Below are 23,622 nucleotides of genomic sequence, written 5' to 3'. Positions count from 1 at the left end.
GCTTCATTTTCTTGGTAACCTTAGGGTTGGGAACTTGTTGAACGCGAGATGCTTGAAAATATATAAAGGAGATATTATTTACAGAAAAAATTTCCAAGCTATCTAAATGTCCATTGCTTCCCTCTGATACACTGTTCCCATTAGTGTTCAGAGGTCCCCATTTTCCAACTCATCCTCAGAGATATGGGCCTCATGGCCAGAGTAGGATTTGGAGGGGCATTGATTGGCGTAGTGTCCCCTACCTCCACATGTTGCGCATATAATTGGTTTTTTGCCCTTTGAAGAGGCAGAGTCTAAGTCCATAGGGGAAGGACCAGAGTTGCGCGCAGAAGGAGGAGGAAGCCTTGGGAGCAGGAGTGGAGGTGGCAGTGACTGGGTGGTTATCCTTCTTGATAGTTTTGAAGGTAACGTCCATGGTGGTGCCATCATTCCACTTAACAATTGGAACTGCAATCCCTTTGGCATTTTGGCCAATTTTTTGGAGGACCCCCTTCTTAGCCTTTCCATCCACAATCGCATACACCTGTTCCCCAACAGACAGTTTATCCCTGGGCGCTCCCTGGGCTGCTGCTGACGTAGAGGTGCTGGATTTGCTTCCAGATTGGTTTGAAGAGGAGGAGGAACCCTTGTGCTGGGCCGCAAACTGCTCTAGGCGCTGATCCACCTTAAGGGCCTTCTCTGCAAGAGTTGCAAGAGTAACAGAGGCATCTGCATGGTCATAATCTTGGACCATGAGAGTTTCCTTAATTTTGTGGGATAGGCCATCATAGAACATATCCCTAAGAGAGGGGTCGTTGTAACCAAGACCTTGAGAATAGGTCTGGAAGTCCTTGTAATAGTCTTGGACTCCCTTGGTCTGTTTGAGGGTGCGCAGCTTGGCGCGGAAGTTCTCTGTCCTATTTTGGACATTCCAGCGTGCATTGAATTGCAGCCAGAAGGCATCCAGATTGTGGAGCCAAGAGACAGGATTCCCTTTAACAACGTCCTCTTCCAGGTAGGGCTCAAGCCACTCATGGGCCTTGCCATCCAGGCAGGAAATGATAAAAGCAATTTGCTCATCCACTGTTGAGCCAGGATATGAGATCCTGAGATAATGAGATACAGCAACCCTAAAGGAGATTGCCTTGTTTTTGTCAGACCCATCAAATTTGTCTGGCGTTGCAAGTTTGGGAGCCTTGGTAGCCGAGGCAATAGAAGAACCAGACGCAGCCGCAGTGCCTATTTTGGCAATATCAGCCCCAAGTTTAACAATGAGGGCATCAAGATTGGTGATGCTGCTGTCGTGGTTGTTGAGGGTGGCCTGTGTGGTGCCAAGATCTGTGTGATGGGCAGCCGCTTGTCCTATGACCAAGGAGAGGTTTTGATTCATAGCCAGGAGGAGGTTTTTGATCTCCTGGGCCCACGCAGGTATCTCCTGGATATTGGTGGGGACAGACAGCGCATTGGGATTGGCATGCACATAGGTAGATGGTTGGGTTGACATAGTGGAGAAAAGGGGAATGGGAAGATACTAAGTAATGTCCTTGCTAAATAAGGCAACTTCACTACTAGTTTAGGAAAGATGGGAGGCTAGATGATTGGCCCCACTAAGCTCACAGTTTATTCTTTACGCTAATCACTGTCTCAATACCTAGCGTTGAATGCTCCTTACAACTGATCAACAAGCCTTGGATGGGCGTGATACAGAGGCAGGTTTTGCACAAGCGGGTCTTTGACTGTCTGTGACGCAGAAGAAGTTGTGGCAGACTTTTGGGTGGACGTTTGCAATGCTAGCCGTGTAACAATAACCCCCTAGTGCAACAATCACCAGTTTTGACTATTATCTGGCTATGCTGGATCACTGGTTCTTGATGGGTCGTGCCAGTACTAACACCCTAGTAGTCCACAAGGGTTGGTGATGAAGAACTCGACCTAATGTCAGAGCCAACAACTACCACAGGGTAAAGCCCAACAAGCTATTGCCTAATATAGGACTTATCAGCAAGTGGGATCTAACAATGCTCTAAGGCAATTGCCAGATGAGGGGTTGGACAAGACCAATTGAGTAAGAGTGCACTATGCTATAAAGATAGCTGGGCAAAGGACCTTTGACAGTGACTGGTATGCTCTCAGGCAATACTCTTAATTGTATGTCTTAGGGTAGTAGGTTGGAAGGGATAAGAGGTCAAGTTCTGAGGCTTAAGGCTCTCAGAACCCTCCTTATATATTCAACAGAGAAGAGGAAGAGTAATTACATGTACAAACATCACAACAAAGATAAGGTCACATGACCAGAGATAAGAAAACGAGATCACATGACTAAAGGTCATGTGATGAGATTACATAATAAGCGCTCAGCGCTTAAATAGCATAAATATATAACCATAAATCTTCATGAAAATAGCGCATATATTCACTATTTCTTCGACTTAGTGGTTTTTAAAGGTGGTCACGCCTCTAGGGCATGACAGTAGGTGAATGTATCCACCTGTCAAGTTGGTGATTCCTAGTCTATAGCCCTATAGTAATCCAGGTACTGCTTAGTCCCTCAGGGTCTTTGATTATTACACCCTTATGACCTTCAGCTATTCCCCAGGTACTGGTACCACAGATGGTCTCAATCCCCTAAGACTATAGTGCCCACTAAGCTGGCCCACCAATAGTCCTAGTTAAGCAATACTGGGGCAAATGCGTCACCCAGTAGAGTATTATATGCTAGCACTAACAAGAGCACTGCACAGAGCCAAGAACTTGACCTAATGTCAGAGTCTGACTAATGAAGAATGGGATAGATGCCTAAAGAGGCAGTGCTGGCTTTGGGGATAAGCAGAAGACTGCAACCAACACTTTAGATAGAGAGATTACTTGCCAAATATGGCACAAGACCCCTTAGAATAGAGCAGGAGAGTGGGGAGGGTAGTCAGTAGATTGACAGGAGGTCAAGTTCTGGTCTGAATGCCAGAACTCTCCCTTCATTATATACATCATACAGAACAAGGGAACTGTAAAGTACAAAGGAGAACAATGGAAGACATACTACAAAGGTATGGGTAACTAAGAGAACAATAGAACAATGCAACTAAGGACATATGGTAACTAAGTAACCAGAGGACAAAGCTAACAGGCTAAACAAAGGGACCATTCACATTCCATGTTGATTGCTCTGCCAGGGGAGTCCTGCATGGCCTGTGGTCATGTTGGGAACATCCCCTGGTCCATATAATTCGTAAAATTTAGATAAAATGATAATAGAATATTAGGGTATCTGTGTCCATGCCTCTTGGGTCATGACAGATATGATGCAATACTGGTGGTTATAGACTCATTCTCCAAATTTGGCCACTTCATCCCAACCACAAAAAAGGTGTTGGCTAAAGGTCTAGCTAACCTCTTTGTCACCCATATTTGGAAACTCCACGGACTGCCCGTTAGAACCATATTGGACCGAGGAACAACATTTACTGGGAAGTTCCTCAGAGCCCTTTACCAAAGGCTGGGAATCCAACCATCCTTCTCCTTGGCCTATCACCCCAAATCAGACGGACAGACCAAGTGCATCAACCAGTTCATTGAGTTCTATCTAAGATCTTACGTAGCAGCAGACCACTTGGATTGGGTCAAATGGTTGCCACTTGCGGAATACGCTTACAACAATGCTAAGCACGCTGCAACCAGAAAGACCCCCTTTGAACTGATTTATGGAAGGAATCCCATGATGAACCCGTCAACCGTACCAGCCAATGTACCAGAAGCGGATCTGGTAGCCGATACCCTGGCTCAGGAATGGCAGGAGGCAGAATCAGCACTCAGAATGACTAAGGAACGCATGGCAAGACCAAAAGGGATAATTCCGGAATACTCCGTGGGCAAGAAAGTATGGCTTGATGGAAAAAATGTAGGACTTAGGACAAACTCTAACAAACTGGACCCCAAGCAACTAGGTCCATTTGAAGTCACAGAAAAAATATCAAGTCACGCCTACCGCCTAAAACTCCCAGACTCCCTGAAAATCCACAATGTATTCTATGTAGGATTGCTGTCCAAAGCACACGAATCCCCCAGCCAACCATTCCCAGAAAGATCCCCTCCTGAAACAATAGAAGGGGAAGGGAGTACGAGGTTGAACAAATCATTGACTCCAAGCAACAACGGGGAAAATGGTTCTACCTAATTAAATGGAAGGGTTATGGTCCGGAAGACAACTCCTGGGAACTGGAAGAACTCTTAGAACACAGCCAAGAGGAGATTCAACGCTTCAACAAGTCACAACTGAAAAAGGCTTGTGACTCTGCCAAGAGCCTTTAAGGGGGGGCAATGTTACACCCTCAAGAATTATACCATTGGATTCGCCTATTTTTTTCTATTATTTTTAGTATTTTTTACGGACTCTTTATCTTTACTTTTCGATCACGTGATCTCGGCGCTTATTATGCCGAGATGCCGCGCCGAGATGCCGTGCCAAGGGCGCTTAGAAGTAATCCACGCTTCTGCGCAGCCCGCAGCATGCTTCCCATTTGTCTTTTGTACTTCTTTCTCTCACGCGCACAGACCATGTAGATAGTGCGCTTGTCTATATATACAGCAGGGAAATCAACTGGGAACACCAAGTCGATTTTACCTTGTCTCATACCATTGAGGAGGATCATCCCCAGCCAGCTAAGTAGCCGGCCCTTAGTAGTTCAGAAGCTCACCCTTTATTGCGCTTACCACACCTCCAGGGCTAAGCCCCCCTTGCCAGTAGTTTAGTCAAGTAGACGGTTACCTTACGTAACCTTAGTATAGCCTTAGATAGTAGTTGTATAGCCTTGTTTGTAGTAGTACGGCCCCAAGCGCCCAACCCACTAGCGTGTGACCAACCTTACAGTTGGGTCACAACATGCACACAGCAGTTGATTGGTCAATAGGGACTGTCCAACGCTAGGCGGTTGACACAAGTTCTTAGCGCTAGAACAATAAAGCAACCCATAAGTCCTGTTATAGGCACCACTCTCCCCCACTTGCCCACCATTACCTCCTGCACCCCCTCTTGCGCTTCCTCCTGCGCTTCCCAGCGCTCTGCTTCCCACCAAGGCCATTCATACCCCATGAAATGGCAACCTGCTCCCAGAGCACCACTTGTCCCCCGTCCCCTCTGATCAAGGAGAGCTGGGACCCACTCTTCCAGCAACCGCCGTTGAGTCAACAAGCCTTGTGTCCTAGACATCCTTAAGGGTTGTCTAGGTAGCAGGCGCTTGTGGCCGTATGGACTGAGTAGACCGCTTAAGGCAGTGGGGAGGCTACCTACAACAACTAACTATCTAAGTACAATGACCAAAGTCCTAGTGACAATGGCAAGCTATGTATCTACAATGAGGAAGTTGCTTAAGGCAACAAGTACAGGTGGTGACTTAGTAGTTACTGGCCTAAGGCCTTGTACAAGTTAGAGATGCAACAAGAGGTAATCAACCTGGGTGTTACCATGGTTGGTTGGCCTCCTTATATATTACAGAGCTACCTAATTACAAATACAACTATATGCAATACTGTATCAAATAAGAACCCCAATCTGCAGTTGGCCTTACTCATGCATACGTGTCATAGTGATGTCATCAGGTGGAGGTGGCTACGCGTGCTGAGGTAAGCGCGGATGGGGATGTGGCTTGGCGCTTAGCGTATGATATAAGCGCCAAAGTCACGTGATTGAAAATGTTGTCCAATTGTCTTTGTTTAAAATCGAGAAAATGGGAATAAATTCCCTGGTATTGAGTGTCTACAACACCTTGAACCCAAGGTCTATGGGGAAATCTCCCTTGGACAAGCAATCTCCCTTATCTTGGGATTGCAAAACCAAGTCATCCAGCTCAAGCAGGAACTTGAGGAAACCAAGGAAGCAGCAAAAGAAGCCCAAGAATGGATGGGAACCATCAATCAAGCCCTCACTTGCATTGAGGCTAGGGGTGGAGCCCCCCACACACCAGAAGACCAGAAGCCCCTGGCAGTTGAGGCCACACCCAGGCCCTTACCCAAAACAGACACTGCTCCAGCACCTAGTGCGCCCCTCATTGCCTGGGCCAACCCCATCAAAGCTCCCCCCACCTTTGCACAGCCAACCCCTGTCCAGGCCCCCCCGCAAGGCTATACTCCCCCTCCACCTTTGCCTATCCAACTTTGTTCCCCCCAAGTCCCTCAACCAGCGGCTCCTGTAGCCACTTATCAAACCCCGGTTAAGGTGGATCACCCTGACACCTATACCAGAAGAATAGGGAACAAAGCCTGCCAGTGGCTCACAAGAATGCTGGCATGGGTACGTCTGAACCAACAGATGTTCCCCACGGATCAGGAGACGCTATCATTCCTCCTGATGAACATGAAGGACATGGCAGGGGCCTGGGCTCACCCCCACCTCAATCAACTTGGGTCCCACAGGGCCCTAATTCAAACAGTTGATGACTTCAGAACGGAGTTCTTGGCTGCATTTGGGAACCCAGATGCCACGCAAGCCGCTGAGCAGCAAATCACCAACCTTACTCAGACAGGAACCTGTGCTGAGTACATCACAAAGTTTAGGACCATTGCCATGGACCTAGACTGGAACAATGCCACCCTCCGCGGGCAATTCGCACAAGGCCTCCACTGGGAGGTCAGCCGACTCATTGCTACCCATGAGCGGCGCCCCACTACCCTCCTTGAGCTGCAGAACGCAGCTCTGGTCATTGATAACGCCCTCCGCAAAGAGCGCGCCAGCCACCCGCCAAAGGGTAATAAGTCTGGCACCACCCCCAATAGGGGGGCAAGTACCAGCCAACAGGCCACCAGGCTGGGACGCCTATCCAGCAATCCCAACTTTGTATCCAAGGAGGAGCGTAACCGCTGCAGGGCCAAAGGCCTCTGCATCAAATGCGGGAAGGCAGGTCACAAGTTTGCGGAATGCCGCACTGGCTGGAAGGCCATGCCCAAGGAGGAGGGCGCTAAAAAGGAAACCGCCAAGATTGGCAAAGAGTCTGGACCCAAATTGGGAAAAGACTAAGGGTACCTGCTGCCACGTGCAAGGACCCCAAGGACTCTGTTTTAGGATTGGAAATTTGTAATATATTGAATAGTCACAATAGAAACTCCCCACTTTTTACAATCTCCATCCAACCAGAGAAACAAGCAGATCAAATAGAAGTCCTGATAGATTCAGGCGCCACATCATCTTTCCTCCACCCTTGCACAGCGGAACAACTCCGCCTCCCACTGATAGACCTACCAGAACCCCAAACCGTTACTATGCTTGATGTGTCAAGCCCCCAGGCAGGCAAAATCTGGAAGAAGGCCAATCTAACCTTCTCCCTTGATGGCAAGCACATGACTGAGACATTCCTAATCTGCAATACAGGGTCTCACGCCGCTATCTTGGGATTGAAATGGCTAGATGCCCATAACCCGGAAATCAATTGGAACACACGCACCCTTACTTTCCCCCATGCACCCCTGGAACACATAGCCATTGCCAAGGAGGAGGAGGCCAACAAGAATCCCCTCAAAGGAGTACCCCCAAAATACCATCAATACACAAGGGTATTTGGGGAGGAAGAATTCAACAAACTTCCCCCTCACCGGCATTACAACATCAGTATTGAGCTAACAGAAGAAGGACCTCTCAATTCCCCTCTCTACAGTATGACTGATGCAGAATCTGCTACACTGAAAGACTGGCTCAGGGACAAGTTGAAGGCAGGGAAAATACGTCCCAGCAAGTCCTCCATCAGCTCCCCTGTGATGTTTGTACCCAAAAAGGATGGTTCCTGCCAACTGGTTGTTGACTACCGTTGCCTCAATAACCGGACCAAGAAGAATGTGTACCCGTTACCACGCCCAGACAACCTTATGGCCCAGCTCCGCGGCGCCAAGGTTTTTACTAAGTTGGATTTACGGTGGGGCTACAACAACGTCTGTGTCAAGGAAGGTGACAAATGGAAAACTGCATTTTGCACCAAGTATGGCCTCTACAAGTCCCTGGTTATGAGCTTTGGTCTGACCAACGCCCCCGCTGCATTCCAACACTTCATGAACAAACTGTTCAAGGACCTGCTTGATGTTTGTGTCATCATCTACCTTGACAATATCTTGATCTACTCCAAAGATGACACAGCTCACACTCAGTGTCATAGACACACTCAATACCAGGGAATTTATCACCATTTTCTCAATTTTAAACAAAGGCAATTGGACAACATTTTCAATCACATGACTCCAGCGCTTATATCATACGCTAAGCGCCAAGCCACGTCCCCATCCGCGCTTACTCAGCATACGTAGCCACCTCCACCCATGACATCATCATGACACGTCAGTGACACGTATGCATGAGTAAGACCAACTGCAGAGCGGGGTTCTTATTTGATACAGTATTGCATATCATGTATTGGTAATTAGTCTATCCCTGTAATATATAAGGAGGCCAACCAACCATGGTAACACCCAGGTTGATTACCTCTTGTTGCATCCCACATTGTACAAGGGCCTTACAGCCCAGTAAACTACTTAGTCACACGCCTTAAGCGTTGTTCTCACTGTACATACATAGTTTGCCACCGCCTTATAGCGTGCGGCCATTGTAGATAGTTAGTTAGACATTGTAGGGTAGCCCTCACCGCCTTAAGCAGTTCACACCTGTATGCCCACACGGCCGTAAGCGCCTGCGCCCTTGATGTCCTTACAGACGTCTAGGACACTCAGCACGTTCACAAAGTCTTAAGGCGTCTGATGGAGAACCAGCTGTTCTGTAAGGCTTCCAAATGCACCTTCCACATCAACTCTGTGGAATATTTGGGGATAATTGTATCAGATAAGGGTTTTAGTCTGGATAAACTCAAAATCCAGGCCGTCCAGGAATGGCCCACACCCACCAAGGTCAAAGAAGTCCAATTGTTCCTGGGATTTGCCAACTTCCTGCAACAATTTGTTGCCAACTTCAGCCACATGGCTAGGCCATTACATAACCTGGTCAAGAAAGATACAACCTGGCAATGGGGCACTAAGGAACAGGAAGCATTCCAAAGGTTGAAAGACGCCATCACCAATGCACCAGTACTATGTCATGCGGACCCCTTGAAACCTTACTTCCTGGAAACAGACACATTGGGCGTGGCTCTAGGCTCCATACTCAGTCAACAACAGGAAGATGGTTGCCTCCACCTGCTAGGCTTCCTATCCAAGTCATTTAAAGGTGCTGAACAAAATTACAACACCCATGATAAGGAACTCTTGGCAATCATTAGGTCCTTTGAGTATTGGCGTATATTCTTGGAAGGAACCAAGCATCCAATCACTGTCTTCACCAACCATTGGAACCTAGAATATTGGAAGGAATCTTAGATGTTCAACAGACGCCATGCCAGATGGCACCTACTACTGGCTGGGTATAACTTCCAAATTGTCTACCGCCCAGGGAAACAATCAGGAAAGCCAGACGCACTATCACACAGACCAGACCACACCAATATCCCACCTGCCAATCAGACAATGCTCCCCAACCCTGTATTTGCCAACATAGCTCTGGTAACTCCCAAAAAGGAACTCCAACAACAGATCAAGGCCGCCCTAGACCAGGGCAAGTCATTGGAGGAAATACTGCAGTTCCTCCAAAACAAGTCTAAGGCACCTCCGTCCATTAAGCGCGCCTTCAAGGACTATCAAATGGAGTCAGGCCTACTCTTCTACCAAGGCCAGATTGTAGTCCCTGACATTGGAGACCTGAGAACAGACCTACTGTGGATCTTCCACAACAGCCCCCTGGCCGGTCACCCAGGTAGACAGCAAACGCTGGAACTTGTCTCAAGGAACTATTACTGGCCTGGAATCCACGCAGACACTTACTGGCACATGGACTCTTGCAAAACTTGTCAACAAATCCAGAAACCCAAGTACGCGCCCATTCCGCCTCAACCCCTAGAACTACCAACACGCCCCTGGCAGCACGTGTCATACAATATGATAGTGGATTTGCCCAAAGATGGAAATAGTGACTCTATCCTGGTCATTGTAGACAGCTTCACCAAATATGTCATCTTGGTGGAGTATTCCAAAAAGCTCAAGGCCCTGGAACTAGCAGACCTATTCCTACGGCACATATGGAAATGTTACAGCATGCCCAAAAAGACAATCTCAGAACAAGGGAGAGTCTTCAACAACAAATTCCTGAAAGCTCTGTACCAACGTCTAGGAATAGACCCTCACTTCTCCTCAGCTTACCACTGTCATGACCTTCACAGGCATGACATAATTTTCTACTATTTTTCACCTTTTTTCCGAGACAGTTTCCTTTTTAGTATATATTTATGACTCATCAAGATCACATGACATATTTGATATATGATGTGAAATTGTAAATGACTCACTATTTAGTACTGTTGTTTTTGATGTGGCTTGTCTCATGTATTTAAACCAGGTCAAGTTGTTGCTAAACAGCAAGACTTGACCTCTTTGTCAATTCATCCTAAGCTTACTCCTATCCCTTGCCCAGGCCCCTAGTTGGCCATCAGTGCACCTTACTAAGAAATCCATAACCCAGGCCTAGTTGCCCTCTACCCTACTTCATACCCCTTGGCCCTCAGTTGGCCCTCTACCCTGCTTCATAGTCCATTGGTGATAGGGCCACGGACTTTAAACCTACTTGTATCATAGGTCCAAGCTTAGTCGTGACAACCACCCTCAAAGTGATGGCCAAACAGAACAAGTAAACCCCACAGTGGAACACTTCCTGTGGGCCTATTCAGGGATCAACCAGAAGGACTGGGTCAAATGGTTGCCAATGGCGGAGTTTGCCTACAACAACGCAACTGTCCGACGTCCTTAAGGGTTGTCTAGGTAGCAGGCGCTTGTGGCTGTATAGAACTATGTAAGGACCGCTTAAGGCGGTGAGGGTGCTACCTACAACAACGAGCCTACTATCTACAATGACCACACGCTATAAGGCGGCGGCAAGCTACGTAAGTACAGTGAGAACAACACTTAAGGCGTGTACTAAGTGGATTCCTGGGCAGTAAGGCCCTTGTACAGTGTTTGTGTTGCAACAAGAGGTAATCAACCTGGGTGTTACCATGGTTGGTTGGCCTCCTTATATATTACAGAGCTACCTAATTACAAATACAACTATATGCAATACCATATCAAATAAGAACCCTGATCCGCAGTTGGCCTTACTCATGCGTATGTGTCACTGACGTGTCATAGTGATGTCATCAGGTGGAGGTGGCTATGTATGCTGAGGTAAGCGCGGATGGGGACGTGGCTTGGCGCTTAGCGTATGGTATAAGCGCCAAAGTCATGTGATCAAAAATGCTGTCCGTTTGCCTTTGTTTAAAATCGAGATAATGGGAATAAATTCCCTGGTATTGAATGTGTCTACAACACTGCCCCCCCTCTAAGGGCCTTGGCAGCACCAAGGGCCTTCTTTTTCATGTCTTTTTTGTATTTTTCTAAAATTTTTTCCGCATTTTTTAAGTTTTCTTGGGGTTCCCACGTGTTTTCTTCAGATCCATACCCCTCCCATTTGACTTGGAAAAACCACTTCCCATTCCTTTCTTTGGCATTGGTTATCCCTTCCACCTTGTATTCTTCTTCTCCGTCCACAGTGACTGGTGGAGGGCAATTCTTGAAGGCGCGTTTTTTGTCCCTTTTTACCTTTGATAGGAGTCCTACGTAGAAGATGTTGTGGATTTGCATTGTTGGAGGGAGTTCTAGGCGGTAAGCTTGGTTGGAGATTTTTTTGATGACCTTAAACGGTCCTAGGCGCTGTTCCATTAGCTTGGGACTCAAGGTTTTGAGGTTGACATTTTTGGCGTCCAGCCAAACTTCTTCTCCAATCTCAAATTCTGTTGGGTTTCCTTGCTCTCCGGCTATCATCCGCTGTTTAGACTGCCGGAGCGCCGACTCCACTTCTTTCCACTGCCTCCATTGCTTGTGCCAGGTTGTCCGCTTCTGGTACATCTGTTGGTACGTTAGATGGGGTTAACGTAGGTTCCCATCCATACAAAGCTTTGAAAGGGGTCTTGCCCATGCTGCTATGTACGGCATTGTTGTACGCAAATTCTGCCATTGGGAGCCATCTGGTCCAATCCCTTTGATTAACCCCCAAGTAAGCCCTAAGAAAATGTTCAATAGAGGGGTTGACGTGTTCCATTTGTCCGTCACTCTGGGGGTGGTAGGCAGAGGAGAAATGAGGGTCAATGCCAAGGCATTTGTATAGAGCCCGTAAGAATCTGTTGTTGAAGACCCTTCCTTGGTTGGATATGGTCTTTTCCGGCATACCGTGGTGTTTCCACACATTTTCCAGGAATAGTTCCGCTAACTTGGGTGCCTTGAGTTTCTTGGAGCATTTTACAAATATCCCGTACTTTGTGAAACTGTTGACAATTACTAGGATTGAGTTGTGGCTTCCGTCCTTAGGGAGGTCTACTATCATGTTGTAAGACACGTGCTGCCAGGGCCTGACGGGGAGTTCAAGAGGCTGAGGGGGAATGGACGCGTATTTGGGCTTCCTGATCCGTTGACAAGTCTTGCAGGAATCCACATGCCAGTAGGTGTCAGCACGGATGCCAGGCCAGTAGTAGCTCCTTGATACCAACTCTAGGGTGCGCTGTCTTCCTGGATGTCCTGCCAAGGGACTGTTGTGGAAGATGCGGAGTAGGTCCGTCCTTAGTGTCCCAACGTCAGGGACTACAATCCGTCCTTGGTAGAAAAGTAGATCAGCCTCCATCTTGTAATCTTTAAACGTGCGTTTGATTGAAGGGGGTGCTTTGGACTTGTTTTGTAGGAACTGGAGGATTTCTTCCAGTGATTTGTCCTGGTCCAGGGACAACTCAATCTGGCGTTGTAGCTCTTTCTCCGGTGTAACTAAGGCAACATTGGCAAATACTGGGTTTGGCAACATAGACTGGGGTTCTGGTGGAATGTCTGCGTGATCCAATTGTTGTGACAGGGCATCTGGTTTTCCCAATTGTTTTCCTGGCCTGTATACAATTTGGAAGTTATACCCAGCAAGGAGTAAGTGCCAACGTGCGTGGCGCCGGTTGAATGTGCAGGATTCCTTCCAGTATTCTAGGTTGCGGTGGTTGGTAAACACGGTGATTGGATGCTTGGTTCCTTCTAAGAAAATCCGCCAGTACTCAAAGGAACGTATGATTGCAAGGAGTTCCTTATTGTGGGTGTCATAGTTCTGTTTGGCACCTTTGAAGGACTCTGATAGGAACCCTAGTGGGTGCAAGCAGCCGTCTTCCTGTCATTGGCTGAGTATGGAACCTAGAGCTGCGCCGGAGGCATCTGTTTCCAGGAAGTAGGGTTTGGACGGATCAGCGTGGCAAAGAACTGGGGCGTTGGTGATGGCAACCTTTAATCCTTGGAAGGCTTCTTGTTCCTTGGTGTCCCATTTCCACAGCGTGTCTTTCTTGACTAGGTTATGTAACGGCCTAGCCATGTGGCTAAAGTTGGCAACAAAACAACAAAGGAAGTTGGCAAATCCTAGAAACAATTGGACTTCTTTGACCTTAGTAGGTACTGGCCATTCTTGTACCGCCTGGATTTTGAGCTTATCCAGGCCGAAACCCTTATTGGAGACAATGATTCCCAGGTACTCCACAGGGGTGGCGTGGAACGTGCACTTGGATGCTTTGCAGAACAATTGGTTCTCCATTAATTGCTTCAGGACCTCATGAACGTGTTGTGTATGTGATGCGTCATCCTTAGAGTATATCAGGATGTCATCAAGGTAAATAATGACGCATACATCCAGTAAATCCTTGAATAGTTTGTTCATAAAATGCTGAAAGGCGGCAGGGGCATTTGTTAAGCCAAAGGTCATAACCAGGGATTTGTAGAGGCCGTACTTAGTTTGGAATGCGGTCTTCCATTTGTCACCTTCCTTTACCTGTACGTTGTTGTAACCCCAACGCAAGTCTAGCTTAGTAAAGACCTTGGCACCACAGAGCTGGGCCATGAGGTTGTCTGGACGGGGAAGGTAGACGTTCTTCTTGGTGCGGTTGTTAAGGCGGCAATAATTGACAACCAAATGGCGGGAACCATCCTTTTTGGGTACAAACATTACGGGGGAACTGATAGAAGATTTACTGGGGCAGATCTTGCCTGCCTTGAGTTCATCCCTGAGCCAATCTTTGAGCGTGGCGGATTTGGCGTCAGTCATGCTATATAGCAGAGAGTTCAAGGGGCCTTCTTCTGTTAGATCAATCCCAATGTCATAATGCCGGTGCGGGGGGAGCTTATTGAATTCTTGCTCTCCAAATACCTTGGCGTATTGATGGTACTTGGAAGGGATTCCTTTGAGGGGGTTTTGGTCAGCTTCCTCCTCTTCAGCAATGGCTACGTGTTCCGGTGGTGCGTGGGGAAAGGAGAGGGTGCGTTGATTCCAATCAATTTCTGGATTATGGGCATCTAACCATTTCAATCCCAAGATGGCGGCATGGGACCCTGTGTTGCAAATTAGGAAGGTCTCAGTCATACGTTTGCCATCAAAGGAGAAGGTTAGGTTAGCCTTCTTCCAAATTTTGCCAGCCTGGGGGCTCAACCCATTGAGCATAGTAACAGTGCGGGGTGAAGGGAGATCTATGAGGGGTAGGCGGAGTGCTTCCGCGGTACGGGGGTGGAGGAAAGATGAGGTGGCGCCTGAGTCTATCAGGACTTCTAGTGATTCCGCTTTTTTCTCTGGTGTGATCAAAATAGTGAAGAGTGGTGACATTTTACTACTAGATATGTTACAAAATTCAATACACAAGCCAGAGTCCTTGGGGTCCTTGCGCGCAGCAGCAGGTCCCCTTAGTCTTTTCCCGATTTGGGTCCAGACTCTTTGCCAACCTTGGCGGCTTCTTTCTTGACACCTTCCTCCTTAGGCGTGGCCTTCCAGCCAGTGCGGCATTCCGCAAATTTATGGCCTGATTTGCCGCACTTGATGCATAGGCCCTCAGCCCGGCGGCGGTTTTGCTCCTCCTTGGAGACAAAGTTGGGATTGCTGGAGAGGCGCCCTGGTCTTGTGGCCTGTTGGCCGGTACTGGCCCCCTATTGGGGGTGGAGGAAGAGGTTCCAGACTTACTTCCCTTAGGCAGGTGGCTGGCACGCTCCTCACGGAGGGCGTTATTGATGACCAGAGCCACATTCTGCAGCTCAAGGAGGGTGGTTGGGCGCCGTTTGCGGGTGGCAATAAGACGGCTGACCTCCCAGTGGAGGCCATGTGCAAATTGCCCACGGAGGGCGGCATTGTTCCAGTCCAGGTCCATAGCAATGGTCCTGAACTTTGTAATGTACTCAGCGCAGGTCCCTGTCTGAGTAAGCTGTGTAATTTGCCGCTTGGCGGCTTGCGTGGCATTGGGGTTCCCAAATGCGGCCAAAAACTCCGTCCTAAACTTGTCAACTGTTTGGATAAGGGCCCTGTGGGACCCAAGTTGGTTGAGGTGGGGGTGAGCCCAGGCTCCTGCTACGTCCTTCATGTTCATTAGGAGGAACAACAGGACCTCCTGATCCGTGGGGAACATCTGTTGATTTAGATGTACCCATGCCAACATCCGCGTGAGCCATTGGCGGGCTTTGTTCCCTATCTTCCCCGTATAGGCGTCAGGGTGGTCCACCTTGACCGGGGCTTGATAAGTGGCTACAGGGGCCACTGGTTGTGGGACTTGGGGGGAGCGGAGTTGGATAGGCAAAGGCGGAGGGGGAGTATAGCCTCTTGGGGGGGCCCATACTGGGGTTGGCTGGGCAAAGGCAGGGGGAGCTTTTGTGGGGTTGGCCCAGGCAACAAGGGGCGCACTAGGCGCTGGAATAGGGTCGGTTTTTGGTAAGGGCCTGGGCGTGGCCTCAACTGCCGGGGGTTTCCGGTCTTCTGGTGTGTGTGGGGCTCCACCCCTAGCCTCAATGCAAGTGAGGGCTTGATTGACTGCTCCCATCCAGTCTTGGGCTTCCTTTGTTGCTTCCTTGGTTTCTTTGAGTTCCCGCTCAAGCCAGAGGACTTGGTTTTGCAATCCCAGGATAAGGGAGATTGCTTGGCTGAGGGATACTTCCCCGTAGACCTCTGGTTCAAGGCTTGTTGACTCAACGGCGGTTGCCGGAAGAGTGGGTCCCAACTCTCCTTGATTGAGAGGGGATTGGGGACAAGCAGAGCTCTGGGAACAGGTTGCCATCTCATGGGGGTATGAGCGGCCTTGGTGGGAAGCAGTGCGCTGGGAGGCGCGGGAGGAAGCGCAAGAGGGGGTACGGGAGGTAATGGTGGGCAAGATGGGGGAAATGGGGGCTGTGTAGCCAAAGGTGCCTGTATCAGGACTTATGGGGCGCTTTGTTGTGCTGGCGCTAAGAGCTTGCGTCAACCACCTAGCGTTGGACAGTCCCTATTGACCAATCAACTGCCGTGTACGGGCGTGATGTGGAACAGGTTTTCTGCAAGCGGGTGGATCTGCTGACTAGCTCCGCTGACAAAGGGTGCGGTGACCGGTGGTATGCGGACAATTAGAATCCGTCTGCCTTATAGCAATTTGGTACTACCTGGGGCCAACGCTAGTTTGATTATTGATAGCAAAAGGCAAGCCTGATCAGGTGATTTCCCTTGTGCTAGTACAGGGGACCTTCTTGTTTGTTGAGACTGAGTGGGGTGTGCTTGGTGGGCACGGTTTGCAACCAACTTAAGGTTGATTACCTAGTGTCCTAGACGTCCTTAAGGGTTGTCTAGGTAGCAGGTGCTTGTGGCCGTATAGAACTATGTAAGGACCGCTTAAGGTGGTGAGGGTGCTACCTACAACAACAAGCCTACTATCTACAATGACCACACGCTATAAGGCGGCGGCAAGCTACGTAAGTACAGTGAGAACAACGCTTAAGGCGTGTACTAAGTGGATTCCTGGGCAGTAAGGCCCTTGTACAGTGTTTGTGTTGCAACAAGAGGTAATCAACCTGGGTGTTACCATGGTTGGTTGGCCTCCTTATATATTACAGAGCTACCTAATTACAAATACAACTATATGCAATACCGTATCAAATAAGAACCCCAATCCGCAGTCAGCCTTACTCATGCATACGTGTCACTGACATGTCATAGTGATGTCATCAGGTGGAGGTGGCTACGTATGCTGAGGTAAGCGCGGATGGGGACGTGGCTTGGCGCTTAGTGTATGGTATAAGCGCCAAAGTCACGTGATTGAAAATGCTGTCCATTTGCCTTTGTTTAAAATTGAGAAAATGGGAATAAATTCCCTGGTATTGAATGTGTCTACAACAGCAACACACAGTAGCACCGGCAAATCCCCCTTCAAGGCACTATACAGATGGGAACTGTCCCTGACCCCAAGCAATGTACCAACAGATGTCCCAGAAGCTGATGACATGGCAACCCAAATGGAAGCACAATGGCAAGAGATAGAGGCAGCACTCCAACAGTCAAAATCATGTATGACAGCTGGGGAAACAAGGGAACCAATCAGTTTTGAAGTTGGGGAAGAAGCCTGGCTGGACGCCAAGAACGTGAAACTGAAAACCCTGAGTCCCAAGCTAACAGAACAACGCTTAGGCCCCTTTGAAATAATGGAAAAAATCTCTGACCGTGCATACCGCCTAAAGCTCCCCCCATCAATGAGGATCCACAACGTCTTTTATGTGGGATTACTGTCTAAAGTGAAAAGGGATGATAAGCGTGCCTTTGAGAACCAACCCCCACCGGTAACCATGGACAGGGAAGAGGAATACAAGGTAGAAGGAATCACAGACATGGAAGAAAGGAACAGGAAATGGTTTTTCAGGGTCAAATGGAAAGGATATGGATTGGAGGAGAATACCTGGGAGCCAAGGGAAAACCTCAAGAATGCCAAAAAAATCCTGAAAAATTTTGAGAAGGCAATGAAAAGAAAGGCCCTTGGCGCTGCCAAGGCCCTTAGAGGGGGGGCAGTGTTGTAGACACACTCCATACCAGGGAATTTATTCCCATTTTCTTGAATTTAAACAAAGTTGAACGGACAACATTTTTGATCACGTGACATTGGCACTTATATCATACACTAAGCGCCAAGCCACGTCCCCATCCGCGCTTACTCAGCACATGTAGCCACCTCCACCTATGACGTCATCATGACATGTCAGTGACACGTATGCATGAGTAAGACCAACTGCAGAGCGGGGTTTGTTAAGAGTCGTGTAAGTACAGGAGTAAGAAAGAATTACTATATACAAAATGTATATGGGAATAACTAAGAACTAGTATTAAGAATCAGAATATATGCACAGAATATGCACAATATAGGCTAGGTTATCAGGAATAACAACTCCTAACAAATAGTCTAGCAACTATGAAGTGCAGGTGGTTGGTTATGTATAGTACCTTAGACTAATGTTACTTAAGCCTAAGTGACTAAGGGTATGTATACTTAAGGTCTCTAGGATAGTACCTTAAGTAAGAGGGTTACCTGACTAATGTACAGGATTTATAGGATTTGCCTAATAAGTATAGGACTTATATATGCTTAAGTAAGACTTAAGACTTATGGGGTTTACCTAAAATATATCTAGGATTTATGAGATATTGTAGGTAAAGATATCTACAATATAGGGGGTATGGTGGATTGAAACACTATCACTCAATCACAACAATCCTTACAGTATTGTTGCACTATACTCAATGTTGAACTCAACAACTGTGACAGTCAAGGGGCACAGGGTTGCAGTAAGTACACTAATAGGTTACCCTGTGTCTGTTGGGACTAGCCTATGGTCTTAGTGCGCCGAATAACCTCCTATGCTATTTACAGTGAGTCAATCACTAAAGTAAATGCGCAGATAAGCTGTTAAAGGCTTGTGTGTATATGTCAATATATAAGAGTGGATAAATGGATGCATTAGAAGCGTCTTCACAGGGTCCTTTTATACCCTGAGAAGGCGCACAAACAAGTATATACATGATTGATACCAAGAGGGGTACAGGAGGTACAGGTGGCAACTGAAACACTTGAGGGAGCCAATACTTTGGTACATAGTAAACAAACAACAGATCCTAATATTTGCCCCAAGGCAATGTTTGCCCCAAGGCATTATTTACCTGTGTGGGTCCTTAGATGTCCCAAGGCTAAGTGTTTCATCCTTGGAGTAAACAGTCCCAAAGGTAGGATACCTCTGCATTGGGTACTTACAGTAAATGGGGCATAACTCTACCAAATGTTGTCCGTTTTGGGAGTTTGACCCAGCGTTCTGGAGCGCGCAAACATGCGCACCTGAGCGCAAGCGATTCGGCAGTGTGGGATGCCCGGGTGATGGAGAAAAGGCGCATTTAGTGCGTCAGCGCTTAAGGGCTGATTAAGCGCCGGAGCACTTGCCTATGCGACAGGGGGGACCCTGAATATTTCTGTGTGTAGCCACAAGATAGAATCTTGAATAATAAATACTACAAACAAGAGAAATATTACTTGTTACTGTTTATCTACTCAGCTGAATTTATATATATTTAAATGAGTGAGAAAACAGCATATATGCAAAAGACATTGCATATTAAGGGTATTCCTGAGGTTTGTAGGTTTTGTAAAGGTCACTATTGGATAGAGGGACCTTGAAAACCTTAGTTCGCATCTTTATCTCACTTATTTACTGTAAGATTACTAGTGTAATTAATAAAATAAGTACAGATTAAAGAAGAAATGTCATATCCATAACAGGGTTCTTATTTGATACAATATTGCACATCATGTATTTGTAATTAGTCCACCCTTGTAATATATAAGGAGGCCAACCAACCATGGTAACACCCAGGTCAATTACCTCTTGTTGCATCCCTACATTGTACAAGGCCTTAGGCCAGTAACTACTTAGTCTCCACCACCTGTACTTGTTGCCTTAAGCGGCTTTCTCATTGCAGTTACTTAGCTTGCCACCGCCCTTACGGCCTTGGCCATTGTACTTAGATAGTTAGTTGTTGTAGGTAGTACTTCTGCCGCCTTACGCGGTATACTTAGTTACTTACAGCTGCAAGCGCCTGCTGCCTTGACGCCCCTTAAGGACGTCTAGGACACATTCAGACCAGAACTTGACCTCCTGTCAATCTACTGACTACCCTCCCCCACTCTCCTGCTCTACTCTAAGGGTCTTGTGCCATATTTGGCAAGTAATCTCTCTATCTAAAGTGTTGGTTGCAGTCTTCTGCTTATCCCCAAAGCCAGCACTGCCTCTTTAGGCATATATCCCATTCTTTATTAGTCAGACTCTGACAATACAATGCTGTACTAAAGAAGATAAAGTCATATGCTGATAGGCATTGTTGCCAACCGCAAATCCAGGTAGTCTTCCCATGTCACTGCACAGCCATTTGCTTGCAGCGCCATGCCACAGGTGCTCCAGCACTTTGGCAAATTGAGATACTCAAAGGAGACCCCAATCAACATGTGTAGGCATCAAATACCGCAACATGATACAATGCCAATGTTGTTCCTTCTGCGTGCATATGCCTGCCTGATGGTACAAATAATTAGTATAGTCAAGTCCAGCCAGCAAAAAAGAAAAAGAAAAGAAGAGAAAACATATGAAAAGGTACTGAAGGAAGAAGAATGACAATATGACATGCTTGGCTGGATGCTATCAATCAACTTGACAATCTGCTGCACAGAGCATTGTATGCGCATGTCATTTGATGATACACCACACATTACCTGATAAAGCAACATATTCAATCAAACAATTAGCACTAAACTCCTATGCACATACCAAGTATAGATAAACCAGAGCTGCATGTCTCCAGCTTTCTTGGACTGCTAGCCATATGATTGACTGGGCTGAATCTGCTGTCCTTGTGCTTGTTTTGTCAGGCAATTGATGCAGCCGCATGATACACTCTTCTATCAACTGCCAGTGCTCTTTGGTAGGTGTACCCTCCAGATGTTGCAGCCTTGAGTTGTGTATCTCTACCAGGATCACAAGAAACTTGGATGGACAGCCATGCACATATTCCATGGCTTGAAACCTTGAAGTATGCAGGTCATCAATGGATGTATTGTACACAACAAGGGTTGGAAGCCCAAGGGCAAGAGCGGTCATTATATTGGTACAAGCAAACCAGTTGATTTCTCCACAAGTTGAGGAGAGTGTGAACAAGAGAAATTGACATTGATCCATCATTGCTTGACCATAGTGCGCGCTCTGAGAATGCAACTTCCAGGAATGAGAGTGAGCACCACTGGACATGCATAGCTTTTGTTAATTGTTTTGGTCACCTTGTGTTTGAGTAACAAAATCTGATCTATCAAGTTGAATTAGTACCAAGCGTGAAACAATGTCCTTTGCAGCATACCTCTATATGGCTGGTCAGACAACTCCTGCTATCCATAGGTGTGATTGGACCCACAATGGCAGTCAATTGTGAATTAATACACTGCTCAAACCACTCAACCCAGTTTATATGGTGGTGCTTGTATATCCACTCTCCTCCATTGAGGATCTCTTGATACATGACACACATCAAGAATAATAACCAGTGAGTTGGCTGTGAGTTGTTGTACGCCAACTGTAAGGTTGGGTACATGCTAGTGGGCGGGCGCTTAAGGCCGTACTAAACACTGCAAACTACTGACTAAGGCTATACTACTACTGCGCTATACTACTGTATCTACAACGCTTAAGGTGTCCTACTTGTATCTACTGTTGTCAAGGGGGGCTTAGCCCTGGAGGTGTGGTGAGTTAGGATAAGGGGTAAGTGTTTTACTACTGATGGGGGCTGGCTACTTAGCTGGCTGGGTACCTTCTCTTCTGAATAAGAGACAAGGTAAAATTGACTTGGGGTCTCCTGTTATGGATATGACATTTCTTCTTTAATCTGTACTTATTTTATTAATTACACTAGTAACCTTACAGTAAACAAATGAGATAAAGATGCGAACTAAGGTTTTCAAGGTCCCTCTATCCAATAGTGACCTTTACAAAACCTACAAACCTCAGGAATACCCTTAATATGCGATGCCTTTTGCATATATGCTGTTTTCTCACTCATTTAAATATATATAAATTCAGCTGAGTAGATAAACAGTAACAAGTAATATTCTCTTGTTTGTAGTATTTATTATTCAAGATTCTATCTTGTGGCTACACACAGAAATATTCAGGGTCCCCCCTGTCGCATAGACAAGTGCTCCGGCGCTTCAGCCCTTAAGCGCCGACGCACTAAATGCGCCTTTTCTCCATCACCCGGGCATTCCACACTGCCGAATCGCTTGCGCTTAGGTGCGCATGTTTGTGCGCTTCAGAACGCTGGGTCAAACTCCCAAAACGGACAACATTTGGCTGAGTTATGCCCCATTTACTGTAAGTACCCAATGCAGAGGTATCCTACCTTTGGGACTGTTTACTCCAAGGATGAAACACTTAGCCTTGGGACATCTAAGGACCCACACAGGTAAATAAATGCCTTGGGGCAAACATTGCCTTGGGGCAAATATTAGGATCTGTTGTTTGTTTACTATGTACCAAAGTATTGGCTCCCTCAAGTGTTTCAGTTGCCACCTTGTCGTGCACCACTGTAAGGTGGGCACACGCTGGTGGAGGCGGGCGCTTAAGGCCGTACTACTACAAGCACACGTATGTAATCTACTAAACTAGGCTATGCTAATACCGCTTAAGGCGGCCTTCTACTTCTATACTACTGCGTGAGGGCCTTAGGCCTGGGAGGTGTGATGAGTTAGGTAAAGGGGGTAACTGCTGGTAACTAAGGGGGCCGGCTACTTAGCTGGCTGGATGTCCTCCTCAATGAGTATGAGACAAGGTAAAATCGACTTGGGGTCTCCAAGTGATTTTCCTGCTGTATATATGTCAAGGGGCACACTACATGGTCTGTGCGCGTGAGAAAAGAAGTACATGTGTGAAATGAGAAGTGTGCTGCGGGCTGCGCAGAAGCGTGGATTTCTCCTAAGCGCCCTTGGCACGGCATCTCGGCGCGGCATCTCGGCATAATAAGCGCCGAGATCACGTGATCGAAAAACATGAGATATCAAGTCCGTAAAAAATACTAAAAATAATAGAAAATTCGTTCCGATTCTGGTGGTATATGTAAGGAGGTTGTAACATTGCCCCCCCCTTAAAGGCTCTTGGCGGCGTCACGAGCCTTTCTGAGTCTAGCTTGGTTGAAACGCTTGATCTCTTCTTGGCTATGCTCCAGTAATTCTTCTGGTTCCCATGAGTTATCTCCGGGCCGTACCCCTTCCATTTGATCAGGTAGAACCATTTCCCTTTCTGGCGTTTCGAGTCGATGATTTGTTCAACTTCGTACTCTTCTTCCCCTTCTATTGTTTCAGGAGGGGGTCTCTCGGGAAATGGTTGACTTGGGGATTTGTGCGCTTTGGACAGCAATCCTACATAGAACACATCGTGGATCTTCAGGGTTTCTGGAAGTTTCAGGCGGTATGCGTGACTGGAGATCTTTTCCGTGATCTCGAATGGTCCTAGTCTTTTGGGATCTAGCTTGTTGGAGTTTGTCCTCAGTTCCACGTTCTTCCCGTCCAGCAGACCTTTTCTCCAATTGAGTATTCCGGTATTGTCCCTTTGTTTCCCGTCATCCTTTCCTTGCTCATCCTTAGGGCTGCCTCCGCTTCTTTCCATTCTTGTGCAAGGGTATCTGCTACATGGTCGGCCTCTGGGACGTTTGCTGGGACGTTTGATGGGTTCATGACA

The 23,622-nt window shown here is 47.2% G+C and overlaps 9 protein-coding genes across 9 annotated transcripts; 5 read left to right on the top strand and 4 right to left on the bottom strand.

Moving 5' to 3' along the window:
* Window positions 1-238: 238 nt before the first annotated feature.
* Window positions 239-1,483, bottom strand: RhiXN_10526 (Transposon Tf2-1 polyprotein; the record flags this gene model as incomplete). The annotated part of the gene is made up of 1 exon (XM_043330342.1): window positions 239-1,483. The coding sequence occupies one exon, from the start codon at window positions 1,481-1,483 to the stop codon at window positions 239-241; it is 1,245 nt and encodes a 414-aa protein (XP_043184439.1).
* Window positions 1,484-3,173: 1,690 nt separating this feature from the next.
* RhiXN_10525 (Retrotransposable element Tf2 protein) lies at window positions 3,174-4,284 on the top strand (the record flags this gene model as incomplete). The annotated part of the gene is made up of 3 exons (XM_043330341.1): window positions 3,174-3,205; window positions 3,274-4,017; window positions 4,080-4,284. The coding sequence occupies 3 exons, from the start codon at window positions 3,174-3,176 to the stop codon at window positions 4,282-4,284; spliced, it is 981 nt and encodes a 326-aa protein (XP_043184438.1).
* A 1,120-nt stretch (window positions 4,285-5,404) lies between these two features.
* Window positions 5,405-6,985, top strand: RhiXN_10524 (Retrotransposon-derived protein PEG10; the record flags this gene model as incomplete). The annotated part of the gene is made up of 2 exons (XM_043330340.1): window positions 5,405-5,440; window positions 5,750-6,985. 2 exons carry the CDS (start codon window positions 5,405-5,407, stop codon window positions 6,983-6,985), a joined length of 1,272 nt encoding a protein of 423 aa, XP_043184437.1.
* Window positions 6,986-7,227: 242 nt separating this feature from the next.
* Window positions 7,228-9,318, top strand: RhiXN_10523 (Retrotransposable element Tf2 protein; the record flags this gene model as incomplete). Its single annotated transcript, XM_043330339.1, has 2 exons — window positions 7,228-8,037; window positions 8,671-9,318. 2 exons carry the CDS (start codon window positions 7,228-7,230, stop codon window positions 9,316-9,318), a joined length of 1,458 nt encoding a protein of 485 aa, XP_043184436.1.
* Window positions 9,319-9,465: 147 nt separating this feature from the next.
* RhiXN_10522 (Retrotransposable element Tf2 protein) lies at window positions 9,466-10,798 on the top strand (the record flags this gene model as incomplete). The annotated part of the gene is made up of 2 exons (XM_043330338.1): window positions 9,466-10,151; window positions 10,627-10,798. 2 exons carry the CDS (start codon window positions 9,466-9,468, stop codon window positions 10,796-10,798), a joined length of 858 nt encoding a protein of 285 aa, XP_043184435.1.
* A 548-nt stretch (window positions 10,799-11,346) lies between these two features.
* RhiXN_10521 (Retrotransposable element Tf2 protein) lies at window positions 11,347-14,692 on the bottom strand (the record flags this gene model as incomplete). The annotated part of the gene is made up of 3 exons (XM_043330337.1): window positions 11,347-11,840; window positions 11,881-13,194; window positions 13,243-14,692. The coding sequence occupies 3 exons, from the start codon at window positions 14,690-14,692 to the stop codon at window positions 11,347-11,349; spliced, it is 3,258 nt and encodes a 1,085-aa protein (XP_043184434.1).
* Window positions 14,693-14,769: 77 nt separating this feature from the next.
* On the bottom strand, window positions 14,770-16,124 carry RhiXN_10520 (Retrotransposable element Tf2 protein; the record flags this gene model as incomplete). The annotated part of the gene is made up of 2 exons (XM_043330336.1): window positions 14,770-14,975; window positions 15,044-16,124. The coding sequence occupies 2 exons, from the start codon at window positions 16,122-16,124 to the stop codon at window positions 14,770-14,772; spliced, it is 1,287 nt and encodes a 428-aa protein (XP_043184433.1).
* Window positions 16,125-17,172: 1,048 nt separating this feature from the next.
* On the top strand, window positions 17,173-17,883 carry RhiXN_10519 (uncharacterized protein; the record flags this gene model as incomplete). Its single annotated transcript, XM_043330335.1, has 1 exon — window positions 17,173-17,883. The coding sequence occupies one exon, from the start codon at window positions 17,173-17,175 to the stop codon at window positions 17,881-17,883; it is 711 nt and encodes a 236-aa protein (XP_043184432.1).
* A 5,146-nt stretch (window positions 17,884-23,029) lies between these two features.
* Window positions 23,030-23,550, bottom strand: RhiXN_10518 (Transposon Tf2-7 polyprotein; the record flags this gene model as incomplete). Its single annotated transcript, XM_043330334.1, has 2 exons — window positions 23,030-23,099; window positions 23,150-23,550. The coding sequence occupies 2 exons, from the start codon at window positions 23,548-23,550 to the stop codon at window positions 23,030-23,032; spliced, it is 471 nt and encodes a 156-aa protein (XP_043184431.1).
* Window positions 23,551-23,622: the final 72 nt, after the last annotated feature.

Source organism: Rhizoctonia solani, chromosome 11 (genome assembly GCF_016906535.1).
Source record: "Rhizoctonia solani chromosome 11, complete sequence".
Lineage (NCBI taxonomy): Eukaryota > Fungi > Basidiomycota > Agaricomycetes > Cantharellales > Ceratobasidiaceae > Rhizoctonia > Rhizoctonia solani.
The sequence above is the reverse complement of the archived record's forward strand: the minus strand, read 5'-3'. Positions and strand labels throughout refer to the sequence as shown.